The sequence below is a fragment of the Heloderma suspectum genome, chromosome 1, assembly GCF_057233095.1.
Source record: "Heloderma suspectum isolate Gila_16-S chromosome 1, 16-S_ref, whole genome shotgun sequence".
NCBI classification, from domain to species: domain Eukaryota; kingdom Metazoa; phylum Chordata; class Lepidosauria; order Squamata; family Helodermatidae; genus Heloderma; species Heloderma suspectum.
This window is the reverse complement of record NC_139458.1, coordinates 34,053,267-34,067,695: the sequence shown is the minus strand read 5'-3', so window position 1 is coordinate 34,067,695 and position 14,429 is coordinate 34,053,267. Positions and strand designations below refer to the sequence as shown.

The window sequence follows — 14,429 nt, the reverse complement described above, 5'->3', positions numbered from 1 at the left end:
ACATAATCACTCTGATTTCGATATTGACCATCTGGTGATGTCCATGTGTAGAGTCGTCTCTTGTGCTGTTGGAAAAGAGTGTTTGCTATGATCAGCGTGTTCCCTTGGCAAAACTCTATTAGCCTTTGTCCTGCTTCATTTTGTACACCAAGGCCACGCTGGCCTGTTATCCCAGTGATTTCTTGACTTCCTACTTTGGCATTCCAATCCCCTATGATGAGGTGGACATCTTTTTTTGGTGTGAGTTCTAGAAGGTGTTGTAGGTCTTCATAGAACCGATCAACCTCAGCTTCTTCGGCCTCAGTGGTTGGGGCATAGACTTGAATTACTGTGATGTTGAATGGTTTGCCTTGAATTTGTACTGAGATCGTTCTATCGTTTTTGAGATTGTACCCCAGTACTGCTTTTCCCACCCTTTTATTGACTATGAGTGCTACTCCATTCTTCTAAGGGATTCTTGCCCACAGTAGTAGATATGATGGTCCCTTGAATTAAATGCGCCCATTGTTGTCCATTTTAGTTTGCTGATTCCCAAGATGTCGATGTTCAATCTTGCCATCTCACGTTTGACCACCTCCAGCTTACCTTGATTCATTGATCTTATATTCCAGGTTCCTAAACAATATTGTTCTTTACAGCATCGGATTTTCTTTTCACCACCAGACACATCCACAGCTGAGTGTCCTTTTGGGTTTGGCCCAGCCGCGTCACTCTTTCTGGCGCTACTTGGAAATTCCCTCTGCTCTTCCCCAGTAGTATACTGGACACCTTCCGACCTGAGGTGCTCATCTTCCGGCGTCATCTCTTTTAGCCTTGTAATACGTTCCATGGGGTTTCCTTGGCAAGAATACTGGAGTGGGTTGCCATTTCCTTCTCCAGTGGATCACATTTTATCAGAACTCTCCGCCATGTCCTGTCCGTCTTGGGTGGCTTTACAGGAGAGTTAAAACCCATTCATTTGTTTTGCTTGGACACCCAACACCCCAGTTTGATAACCTGAGAAACAGCAAGAACCGTCCAACTTTGGCTATGAAGAAACTGAATTAGTAAGAAGCCTGTGTTCTGTTTCTACAACTAGACTCCAGGCTGCTTCAGACAATTTCCTCCCTTACATGAAGAAAAGTCTCCATCTAGGGAAAGATGTATAAACGTTGATGTATGAAAACCAGTGTAAGTGGTTTAAGTATTATAGACTGTGCAGCTGAACTGCACTTCGCACAGTACTGTACAGGTGACCTCCTAAAATAAATTGGAAAACTTAAGTCCTGCTAAATCAGACTGAAGGTCCATCTGAAGGTAAACAACCCAGTTAAACCACAGTGCAGAATTCACACACAACAACAACCCACGATTCAACAACAACGCATATTCAACCCATACTCAACCCGTACTCTGGACTGTTGTTACGTGTCAACACTGACTGGCAGCATTCTCCAGGGTTTCAGGCAGGATTCTTCCCTAGCCCTATCTGGAGATGTGGTGGATTGAGCCTGCGACCTTCTGTATGCAAAGCAGGTGCTCTACCACTGAGCTATGGTCCCTCCCTCAAATGCAGGATCAATTCAGACTGGCCTTCTTCATTTAAATAGACTAGCTATATTACTTATCCCTCAAGATTAACTCCGGGCGAATGTTGATTCTGAAAAAACTGGTGAGATTTAAAATTACTTGATTCCTTATTTTAGGGAGAGAAATCTTATGGCCCCTAGGCAGCATCTGGGGGGTGGGGAAGGCATAGGATATTTCAGATTCCCAGATCTCAGATCGGAGACAGCGCTCCAACCTCGGGCCCAGGAATCCACAATCCCCACCCCCCTCGCCGATGTGGAAAGAACCATGCCTGTCCAAGGTCATAAAAGCAAGAGCATGTAAAAGGGGTGTTTCTGTGCGCAGGGAGGGGAGGGGACTGGAGCAGCCGACTTATGCAGCATATCGAGGCCTCTCCAGCCTCCTTCCCACCCTTCCAAGACTCTCAGCTAGATGATCAAAAACGGCTGCCTAGCTAAAATGCAGAGCGGGAGGCACAGAAGGTAATGATTGCCTCTGTTGTGCTTCCCACTCTGCGCTGGATGTTTATAAACCTCCACATTGGAGGCTTACAAGCATCAAGGGCGCATCTCATAGGATTGCGCCCTAAATCTACTAAAAATATTCCCCCTCTCCACTCTATAATGGCACTACTTCCTCCAAATAGCAAAGGCAGTTATTGCCTCTTGGAGGTAGGGGTCTTGGAGACAGGGATAGGTTATCATTTTTACTTTTATTCTTGGCACGTGCAAGCTTCTGAATTACACAAAAATCATCAGGCAGAACATTTGTACTTCCATACTGACAGAAGTTAACCCAATAAAATTGATCCTTCAGGCCCTTTTGGTTGCTAAAAGACTGATACAGTGATACTACAATACTGGAAGGATAAAAGCTCACTTCCTATAATGCAATGGATTGAAGACTTAACAATGCTACCAACATTTGAAAAGAGTGGTATATAGGCGTAACTTGCAAATGGACTTATATTTGGATATCTGGTCTGATTATACTGAAGTTTACGTGTAATCTATTCTTTCTCTCCCCCCACCCCCGCCTCAGAATACTGTAATATTTGAAACTGAGGATTTTAGAATATGTTGTTATATTTTTAATTTCTTTGGTTTTGTTAAGTTTTTTATTTTGTTAAAACTCACAATTAAAAATTGATTAAAAAAAGAAGTTAACCCAATAAAAGCTTTAATCTATTTTTCTGTGAGACTGGTGCTATATTAGTGCTATATCAACATTTTGTAGCAGCAGCAGAAGCAGCAAAAAAAAAAAAAAAGCATGGAAAATAAAAGGAGCTGTTAAATTGGAAATGCACCTTGCTGGCTTAAATCACCAGGTAGGCTATAAGAGGCTAAAGGTGAGCAAGAATCTTTCCTGAGAACTGGGTCACAGAATATGAAATGAAACCACCAGATAGTTTGATTTTGGATTTGCAAATAAAATTCCCTTATTTTAACTACTGGGATTCTTACATGTCATGTTTCTTGTACAAACTAGGATTAAAACCAAATTCATACAAAACCCATCGTCCCTTCAACTACAGCATAGGGGCTAACGCTGCCTATTATTATTATTATTATTATTATTATTATTATTAATGTGGCATCCATCTTAGTATTATTATGTGCCATCCATACAGTAACATTAGTAGAAGACAGGACCCTACGAGTTTACAATCTAAATTTAATCTGAAAGAGGCACTGAAGGGCGGAAGAAGAGAGAAAGAAAAGACACGATCAAGCAAATTCAGTTGCTCAAATACTTAGGTTTCATTTTAGCAGGGGGTGGAGACTAAAGGCATCGTAGAGAAGAGGTGGGTTTTGAGCTGCAGCAGGAGAAAGCTGGTCCCTTGCAGATGTTCTGAGCAAGAGTTCCAGGCATAAAGAATCAGAAAAAGAGAACAGGCAGAATCATTCTATCAGCCTTTGTCTTGAGTATTGCTGTTCAATGAAAGTGTCAATTTGGGGGTGGGCGAGGAATGTTTTCATGCTCCACTAACGCAACACGGAGTGTTCTTGGGTAGCACAGAGCCCGTGCATGATCAAAGTCTAAGTTCAGTATTTATCAGGCTAACAATAGGTAGGCGATTTGTCCTTGCCCTCCGTCAACAGAGGGAGAGTTCACATGTCCCACGTGAAAACGGTTCACAGCACTGAGTAGCACAAGAGCAATTCGTCACCTTTTAAGCCTCGCGATAAGAACACAATGTGCACCACGCTATGTTATGCACAAACCCCCAGACTACCCTGCGGGTAACAAGCAGTTTGTGTACTCTTCTCCAAGCAGTAGCCAACATGCCTTTTCTATGCACGTATGCACAATCTCACTTGCAAAGTCTTTTTAATTAAAAAGGGAAAAATGAAAATATAATCCTAAAACATACAGGACACCCAGTATGTTTGCTGCACACAGTAAGCCCGCTTACAAAGTTATAAGCGTCCACAGCAAAAAAGTTATACAAACATGTAACAGTGATGGGAGAGAAAGGGGAGCAAGAGAAACTGACGACGATGCCAAATCATTTTAATTCTCGTTGGCGAAACATGCAAACGTAACTTTACAACTACAAAGCCCACAAGGGCTCTTAGCTTAGATGGCTTTTGAAAGGAATAAATTTCTGTAGGAGAACTACACCAATCAGCCCAGACAGGTACATGAAACCTCCATGTTCAGTATACTGCTAAATACCGGATTCTGGAGACATAGTTGTTGTTGTTCTTCAGTCGTTCATAGTGCTTCATGCAATTGCCCTGCCCCATTCACTGAAGTTTACAGGGTGTCCAGACACGTCACGTTCCATTTGTAACCCTCCCATGTTTTCCCACTGTTTCTTCCATTTTTTTGAACCACAATTTTTTTTAAAAATCCATTAAGAAAGGAGAGATGGAATTAGCTGCGCAATGCCTTTTAATGGGCAGTATTAGGACTAGGAGCCCTCCTCTGGAAACACCCATACAGAAGTATTCTATAAAAGTTGACTATCTGGTTTAACAAAAAGGCATCAAGACTTCTGAACCATTAGAAATCTCCCCAAACAATTCCATAAAAATGGCAGAAGGTGTTCTAATTAAAAAAAAGCGAACACCCCTTTTCTGCATCTCTTCAACGCTAGACAAGTTTGTGGCATGTTTGTGGTCAGCCATTTAGCATATTGCCTCTCTTTTCTCTCTTCCCTCCAAACAGAAATGCTCAGTGGAGTCTGGGACAAGACCAGCTCCTGACACTAACCTTAAGGTAAGGGCTGCTGCTTTTCTAGCAGACTGTAGACGTTTCTACATTAAAGGAAAATCCGGAAATCCCCCCAGAGCATTTTCTTCCATCTCCATGGTGCCTCCTCATTAGAGGAGGAATGCATTGAGCAGGGGGTTGAACTCGATGGTCTTATAGGCCCCTTCCAACCCTACTGTTCTATGATTCTATGATGATGTTGTTAACGTGGTAATAAGAACACCCACTTTTGACTACTAAACTTTACGAAAAAAAATTATCTCTCTGAATATAATAGGAAATGTGCTGCTTCATGAGAAGCATCATCAGGACAGGTCTTATGGGTTAGTTTTGTTAGGCAGCTGCCAAGACCCCTGCTGGCACTGCCCCAACCAGCTGCTGCCACCACCAGAAGAAAGGCCCTGATCCCTCTATGCCAGAATCTCAGGCCCAGCGTCCCAATCCAGCCCTCTGGGATCCCCTCCCCCCGCCATTTGAATGATCATTCATTCATTTATAACATTTATGTCCCGCTCTATATCATTAGGATCTTAGGGCGGCATACAGATAAAATCAACTTAGACAGTATAAAACTGTAAAACAGCTAAAAACATGTTAAACCATTAAGCAAGCTAATACCAATTTAAAATCTAAAACAATAAAACCGTTATAACGGTGTGCTACTTTAGGGAGTGCATTTAGCCCTGAAAGGCTTTGGTAAAAAGCCATGTTTTAACTTGGCACCGAAATGAAACCAATGTCTGCGCCAATCGGGCCTCCAAGGGGACGACATTCCACAACCACTCCATTTGGTGGCTCCCTGGCTTTTCCACAGCTTTCCCCCCATTCTAAAAGGTTGAAATGCCTTTTCCAAGACTTAGCTACTGGCAGCAAGGGTTTTAAGCTAAAATATGCTTGTATTTTTGGTATCTTGACCCCACCCCTTGTGCCTTCAGCACCATCCACCACTGGAATGTAGCCCCCGAGAGCTTCTCCAAAATGGAATTTGGCCCTCAAGCTGAAAGAGGTTCGGCACCCCTGCTCTATGCCATGTCGCTGCTGTCATATGCAGCTGCAGCTGCAACGTCTCCTGCTCCTCACCAAAGCAGACAAGCACATGGCAATTATAAAGAGAAGCCTCCTCTGCTCCCTTGTCTTGTCCGTCCTCTCTTCTCTGTCTTGCCAAGAGGAGCGGACCTAGCAAAACTGCCCAGGGGGAGCTGGTAGGTGAGCAGGGATGGCAGCTCTCAGGCGGGCAGTGGTGGCAAGGTGCAGCTACCATTTCCACTGATTTGTCAGGGAACTGCAGTAACCACAGCAGTAAGTGCTCCAAAAATGAGCTGCGAAAGGTGTGTGTGTGTGTGAGTGTGTGTGTGTGTGTGTGAGTGGGGGGGGGGAATTAATATCTCCCCCTTCTGGACAGTTGGGGAAGTGTTGGATAGATGGGAGGACACTGCGAAATGTCACTTCAACATTTAAAGGCAAGAGGATCACATTGCCAAGGGAGAGATACTGTCTCCCCGCTGCTCCCCGCACACTTTTGGTGCACTTACTCCTTTGGCTCCCCTAGTAATTGCACTACTGGGTTCCTCCTTTCCCTCAGTATTATTTCTTCCGCAATCCTTCGTAATTGTATGCAATTGTGAACCGTCCAGAGAGTTCCGGCTATTGGGCAGTATAGAAATGAAATAAATAAATAAATGCAAGTTAGCTATTCTGCAACCTTGTTTTGGCAGTTTCTTTGTATCTTACCTACTCTACTTCCCTGCTCCCTTTGACAGCTGAAACATACAGGCAATTGACCAGGTAAGACCCTACATATGGGATAGCTGTAAGTGCACACTTGCGAAAGACAGACAAAAATAATAATAAAAAAATTACGACCGCCCCCAAAAGCCAGGGAACAAGTGATGGTCTTCCAAAGTGCCGTTTCAGCATTGGTGGAAGGGCAGTCACTGTTGAGATTGCAAGAAGCGAGCAGAACAGGCTTTTCTGCTGCTCTTGCCAAACAACTCTGTAGCCAATTGCAGCAGCTCCATGATAAAATTGGGTCTCCTGGGTTTGGACAACTTGACAACCCATCGTGGTTAAGAACAACCCTACAAGAAGTCATGGGTTCTCGGTGTGGTTTGTTCCTGAAAAATAAGCCACCCTGTGGGAAATGGTCTGGGTTTGGACAACACAACAACACACAACAATGAAAAGAACAGACTGGGCATTTTCTAGGAACAGTGCAAGAATAATTTGAACTGGGTTTTTAATAGCCAGAGGATACTGTGGTACGCATGATAATATTTGTTAGCCATCGAGACGGGACAGATAATAAAATGCGTAAACAGACTCTTTGTATTACTGAGAGAATTGGCAGGGCATAAGCACAGTGTTGGATTCTGCCCTATAGTTTTAACTGGCTGGGCCACACCTCAGGGAGGGCTTGCTTAAAGAGATACATCTTAAGCAGGTGCTGCTGAAAGTCAAAACTATAGATGCCTGCCTGATGTTAATAGGGAATGCATTCCAGAGGACAGGTGCTGCAACACCTGGCCGCTTTTTGATGACTGCAAAGACCAGGCTGGGACATAAGGGGTGAGGTGATCGCTAATGTAACCTGGTCCCACGTTTTTTAGGGCTTTTTTTTGTTAACGACAAAACACACTGCTCACAGATCCTAAGAAAGGACAGTAATTTATTAAGCTCAACACAAACATAGTTTTTCTTTCATACACAGACAAGGTTGACTGATACATGAAAAAGCCATGTTACGGCTACAAGTAAAACATTGTCATCATCATCACCACCACCACCATCTTAAATATTTATAAGCTGCTTTTCTGGACCATATCCACCCAAGACAGCTATTAATCACACAAAAACATTACATGCAAGGCAATTATGTCTGAGTCTCTAAGTGAAAGTGGCATGAAGCACAGTAGTACCACATGATTAGCAAGTGAACTGATGCAGCTGAAGCTCTAGGCAATGTGCATTTTAAGGAATGACAAAAATCAATAATGCCCAAAGCCATGGAACTAAAAGCATTTGCTGGTACATGCACAGTATATTCTAGAGAACACCCAAGAGTATCATCAGAGTTGCATATATACTGTGAACAGCCTGGCTGCCACACAAGTGTGCAATCATTCTGAAATGGAATACAGCATCCTCAGAAACTGATTTAAAAACAACAAAAGCAAATGATTATGCAGAGAAAAGCAATTTTGAGAAGACTGTGGCTATAATGTCTGCAGTGCCTTTTTCTGAATAAAAGCATCTGAGTAAATTCACAAACTGCTTTGCCAGCATTTTTGAAACTCTGCTGGAATGTGGCCAGCAAGCTAAAGATATAAGAGAAAGGACTTCACCAATTGCTAAGAAACAGCACCTGCAGCCCACATGTTTCAGGTAGAAAAACATCCATTTGAACAGAGATTCAATAGCAGAGTCTGTAAAAAAACAAGCCCATATACAATAAAACCAGGCTATTGTACAAAATATATATTTTATTATTAGTTTTATGTATGTAATTGACCTTCCCACTCTTTTTCTATTCATCTCTTTCTCCTATACTCTCTGGATTTTGGTGGTTATGTGCTTTCCTGCTTTCATTCTTATCTTTCTCAGTGTTCCTTTTCCATCTCTGTTAATGGTAAGTCTTTCTCCCCTTTCCACTGGAGTTCCTCAAGGATCCATCTTGAGTCTTCTCCTTTGTATCTCCTTCCTATTTATCCCACTATTCATTCTTTTAACATTCATAAACATTCATAACAATACTTTGTTCTGTTAATCACTCATAATTATGCCACCAACCTATGTTTCTTCTTCCAATCTTCATCTTCATACCTCCTTTCCCATTTCCTAGCTCTGAATAATGCTTCTAGTCTTCCTTTTCCCTCCCTCCCTGGGATCTCCAACTCCTCTCTTTTTTCATTCAAGCCACTGCAAAAACTTGCCAGTTACAAAAGGAAATATCACCAACAATAATTCTTTTGGGTGGTGGAGGGGAGTCTTCCTCTACTTAAGACGGTGGTTTCTTCTCTTATTCTCTCATGCTTTTGCTATTATAATTCAGCTTTCTGAATTGCATATCTCTCATCTTCACCCCCATTCTTAACTCTGGACTTGTTTTTAGTTTTTCCTGTTACCTCATTTTCTCCACAGTTCTCCTTTGTTAGACTCCATCATTGGATTCCATTTGCTTTGTTGGGTCCACTTCAAGTTAACTTGTTCTGTTTTTAAACCTCTTCACTTTCCTCTTCTGTCTTTGCCATCTTGTTCTCTTCACTCTATTGATACTTTGTTCTTGGTTATTTCCTGTATTTTATGCCTATATGCCTTTGCTTGTACTGCCCTTTTTCTCTGGAACTCACTCCTCTCAACTCTCCCTGTGCAAGTGTTTTAACAGCATTTGAAAACATAACTTTTCTCACAAGCCATTGATCTCTAATCTCTGCCTCTCCTTCCCCCTTTTGAAGGGGCTTGTGCTTTTTACTATAACCACTGTATAGCACCTAGACACTGTAAACTGCTGTATAAATAAACATTATTATCACTTGGGTACTGCTATTGGGTGAAAGCCAATGGTGCCCGTCCATCAGCGGAACGGACTCCCCCTCCCGCTTCAGTTCCTGCCCATGCCCCTCCCAATCTGTTCCAGAGAGTTAGGGGACCCCCCGCCGAAGCAGATTTGGGGTACATGCGAAGGTACAAGTGGGAGGAGAGGGAGAGGAAATCTGCTTGGGGAACCTTGGATATCATCCATTGAGTGCATTTCTTAAAAATTAAAAGCCCTTTAAAATTGATTAAACTAGCAATGGGGCGAACAATATTGTTTGTTATTTTCTACTTCATTTTCAAAAGGGAGCAAGTCTCAAACACCTCATAGAGAACAGGCAGAACACATCGTAGAAACTGGGAGGAAAGCTGAAAACATTCTTATGATGTCAGTTGATGACTCACAATCAGTACTATAGAATACTCCCCCCCCCCCCGATCAACTATCCTCAGCCTCTGCTATCCATGTCTTCTCCTTCCTTCCATTAGTTGCCAAGTCTTTATAAACTTGTTTGTTGGAATTAGAATTATGTAGATATTGCTAGACGCATACACGTTGGCTTTCACCACACTATTTGTTTTTATCAAATGGACCTGGGAACCTGGTGCCGAGTAGATGATTATAATAAAATCTGCTATTATGATGGGGGAAGTGTGTGTGGGTGTGTGTGGGTGTGTGTGTGTGCGCGCACACACGTACAACAGAAGTATTTAAAAACATAAAACACGCTAAGCATAGAGTAAGCAGTAAGATCTGAAGCCTAGAAAGTGGGGGCACAAGAACCTCAATGCCCACTGCGCAGGGCTTGTTTCATCACAGGAGTGGATGGCAGTCATTCAGTTCAATGGGAGAAAAGATCCATTCAGGAATTCTGCTGGTGTAGGAGTTAAATCTGTTCCCTCCCCTGGTGCCCATAGACAATCCACATCCAGCCTGCTCCTATATGCACAGCTGCATCGTGAGCTTTATCCCTTGGTCATACTAGAGTTTACATACAAGTTCTTATACGGTTTAAAATGTACAGTTGCTACAATTATACTTCACAGGGTAGAAACCCCTCAAGACCCTGTTGATGTTCTAATTAAACTATTCATTAGAACACAGTTTAACATATTATCTAGTAATGAGCCCAGGGGACACCAAAAGATGTCAGATAATTCCAAGGCCAGATTACACAGTTTATACATCCCCAAGCATTGCTGAGCATCTATTGCTGCTGCTCATTACCACAGAAAGTGTACAGCCCCTGGCACAGGATTTCCATCATAAAGCAAAATGGGAATAGGGTATTAATGCTGCATGCTCAACTTCTTCTGCACCAATTGTTCCAATAATTGTTCTGCCTAGTCTGCCTGTACAGCAGACTAGGCAGAAGTCAAGTGTGTAAAGGTGTGCCCCAGTGTTGAATTCTGGGAGGTAATCCAGCTAGTAACTAACTTGGAGGGAGTGGGGACTATCCCAAGTGAACAAGAGACAGAAGGATCCAGGGATAGGCCAGGTACAGTTCCATATTACCTCTGCAAGTGCCTCTATCTTGGGCTATGGAGAATGGAAATACTCTTTTGTACTTGGCTTAAGTAGTTACGTCAGAGGGTTCTTAAACCATATATAGATTAAAGTGTATTTATTGAGAAATCTGCTTTGAAAGTACAGAGCAGAATAATCTCTGCAAACAATAATTCCCTTGCTTTGTTTATTTGAAATTTGGCAATTGGCTGCAACCATTGTGCAAAGGCCCTGCTTTATAAATAGCACCCTCCTCTCAACACCCAACAACTGAGAGCTTGTTTCCAACTGAGCTATTTAATATGCTGAACTCACACAGCCAAGAGCAAGCATTTTAAAGGTACAAGAGCATTAGTTCAAAACTTCTGCTTCAAATGTAAAGGTTGCCCAGTTATGGATATTAACTGGAACTTTTTCACCTTGACATTTGTCCCAAAGGTACAGTCCTGAAAAAATAAAGATATAGAATGCTGTGTTCAGGACTTGCAAAAGCAGCAATTCTCAGTATCCAGGTCAAGTGCCCCCCCCTTTTTTTTACTACCTAGACGTCAAAAAATAAATACAAGAAATAGCCAAGGGGACAAGTCACACATGTTGTACTTTTAAAGGTAACAAATACTTGTCCTTAGCTGACTAAGCTAACTCTACTTTTGTTTTGCTGTAGACACTGCAGCATTTTATAAATATTACTGCTGGGCTTAAGGACGAAACTAGCCAATACATACTGTATATATTTTTTTAATTCAATGTATTTATAAGCCACTTTTTAGGGCCAAGACCTTAAAAAGTGACATACAGAAGAAGAATGATACAAAAAGTGTACTACTGTCCACAAAAGCTTATGCCAGAATAAATGAGTCTTTAAGGTGCCTCAATATTCTTTGAGGTTTACAATACATTCGGTATATCAGACCGGTGTACAATTACTATGGGGGGGGGGAACCAGCTATGAATCGTACAAGTAATTTACACACTTAAGGATAGGAAGAAGAGAGACATTTTCAAGGCCTTCTTAAAGACTTCTTTTGAAGGGGCTGAGCAGACCTGGCTTTGGTCACCCATGCACTAGCCACCTCCAAGCTGGACTGCTATAATGTGTTATAATGTGGGGCTGGCTTTTGAAGATAGTTCAGTTGGATGCAGCTGCCCAGATGCTAATGGGGACCAGAAAGTCTGAACACGTAACACTATTTTTGCACCAGCTGCATTGGTTACCAGTACATTTCTGGGCCAAATTCAAGTTTGTGTAAACTTTTAAAGCCTTAAACTATTTGGGATTAGGTTACTTTAAGGACCACCTTTACCAGTATGACATTGCCCATATGCTAAGATCTGCTGCAGAGGTCCTGCTCATGTGCCGGCCGGTAAAATCTGTTACACTGGTGAACACAAGAGGCAGGGCATTCTTGGTGATGGTCTCACAGTGATGGTCCCACAGTTATGGAACTTCCCTCCGGCTGAGCCCATATGCCAAGATCTGCCTTAGAGGTCCTGGTCCTGCTGATAAAATCAGTTGGGGAAGGCCAGCATAAATGGAAAAGCAAGAACAGGTTGCATGTTCAGCTGTTTTGCAGCATACATTTTAATTCTGTTCTCTAACACAGGCTAACAGCATCATTTGCAGGAGGCCATATGACTGAATAGCGAAGGCAAGCTGAAAGCGGAAATAATTTTTTTAAACGAAGGGTATGGCATAAAGTGAACACAAATCTCCAACCTCTTGCCTTCTGCCTCTGCCATTAATCACAAGAAGGTAACACAAACTTGACTAACCTGGAACCTGTGAACCAACTCCAGTGACTGGCTGTCATTTTGGTCAGCTTCAATGATGACGTCTGTCAGTTTATGTATGATGACATCTAACGGGCCCTGATCTTCTATTGGTTTGGTAAGGTCAAGCTGGAAAAAAATAATGAAAGATAGAAAATAGGCTTATTCCGTGAAAGATCAAATCCATGTTTTCTGGTGACCGTCACTAAGAATATTCAGCTCCAGATATGGAGAATATTTTTCAAGGATTGGTTATTCATGGGGCATAGCTGAACATATATGAACCTGACCTTTTGAGCGAGGCCATTTGTTCACCTTGCCCAGTGGTATCTTTTCCAACTGGTAGGGCTTTCGAAGAGGGGGTCCAAATACAAGCCATGAGCTGCCATTTCCCAGAACCACTGAAGGCAACATATGAAGCTGTTTTATACTGATTCAAGTTACTGGGTCTATTTATTTATTTATTTATTGCATTTATATCCCGCCTTTTTTCCTCATGGAAGGAACCCAAGGCAGCTTACATTCTCCTCCTCCTCCTCTCCATTTTATCCTCACAACAGCAACCCTGTGAGGTAGGCTGGGCTGAGAGTCCATGACTGGCCCAAAGTCACCCCGTGAGCTTCCATGGCCGAGTGGGGACTAGAACCCGGATCTCCCGGCTCCCAGTCCAACACTCTAACCACTACACCACGCTGGCTCTCATCTATCTAGCCCAGTATGGTTTACTCCAGTCATTCCCAAGCTTGAGTCCCAAAATGTTGTTTGACTACAACCCCTTTCACCCCAACTATGCTGGCTGGGGATGATGGGAGTGGAACATAGGAAGCTGCCTTATACCGAGTGTAAGTATATACTCAATATATACTGAATATAAGTAAATACTTGGATTCCCGCACTGAGCAGGGGGTTGGACTCGATGGCCTTGTAGGCCCCTTCCAACCCTACTGTTCTATGATTCTATGAGTCAGACTATTGGTCTGTCTAGCCCAGTATTGTCGACATTGGCTGGGGGGTTTCTACATTTTTCCAGCCCTATCTGGAGATGCTGGGGATTGAACCTGGGACCTTCCACATGCAAGCCATGTGCTCAACCACTGAGCCACAGTCCCTCCCACAATTCCACAGCTGGAGTGGTAGTTCAACATCTGGGGACCCAAGGTTAGGAACTACTGGTCTACTCAGACAGTAGCTTTCCAAAGTTGCAGGCAGAGAGTTTCCCCCAGCAGTGCAGATATCTGTAGTCCTTTTTACTGGAGTTGCTGGGGTTGAACTTTACACATGCAGAGCATGGGTTCTACCACTTATCTATATCCCCTCCCTATATGGTACAGAAACGTTTGCTAAATCAAGTATGGCTGAATCTACACATAGCAGTTATACCGTTATCATACTTGGCTCAAAAATACTACAAGCGAGAAGGATCTTGGAATTGTTGTAGATCACAAGCTGAATATGAACCAACAAAGTGATGTGGCTGCAAAAAAGGCAAATGCTATTTTGGGCTCCATTAATAGAAGGATAGCTTCCAAATCCCGGGAAGTACTAGTTCCCCTCTACTCAGCACTGGCTAGGCCTCATCTGGAGTACTGTGTCCAGTTCTGGGCACCACACTTTAAGAAGGATGCAGACAAACTGGAGAGGGTTCAGAGGAGGGCAACAAAGATGATCAGGGGACTGGAAACAAAGCCTTATGAAGAGAGACTGAATGAACTGGGCATGTTTAGCCTTGAGAAGAGAAGACTGAGGGGAGATATGATAGCGCTCTTCAAGTACTTGAAAGGCTGTCACAGAGAGGAAGGCCAAGATTTCTTCTCGATCATCCCAGAGTACAGGACACAGAATAATGGGCTCAAGT

General features: G+C 42.8%; 1 protein-coding gene across 2 annotated transcripts in view; it reads right to left on the bottom strand.

The window, feature by feature from the left end:
• ITPK1 (inositol-tetrakisphosphate 1-kinase) overlaps positions 1 to 14,429 on the bottom strand; it is a 183,598-nt gene that overhangs the window by 61,295 nt on the left and 107,874 nt on the right. For both annotated transcript variants that reach the window (XM_084840337.1, XM_084840345.1), the window contains one exon: positions 12,578 to 12,703. In XM_084840337.1, coding sequence (XP_084696463.1) covers positions 12,578 to 12,703 — 126 coding nt within the window. The remainder of the gene's footprint in view (positions 1 to 12,577; positions 12,704 to 14,429) is intronic.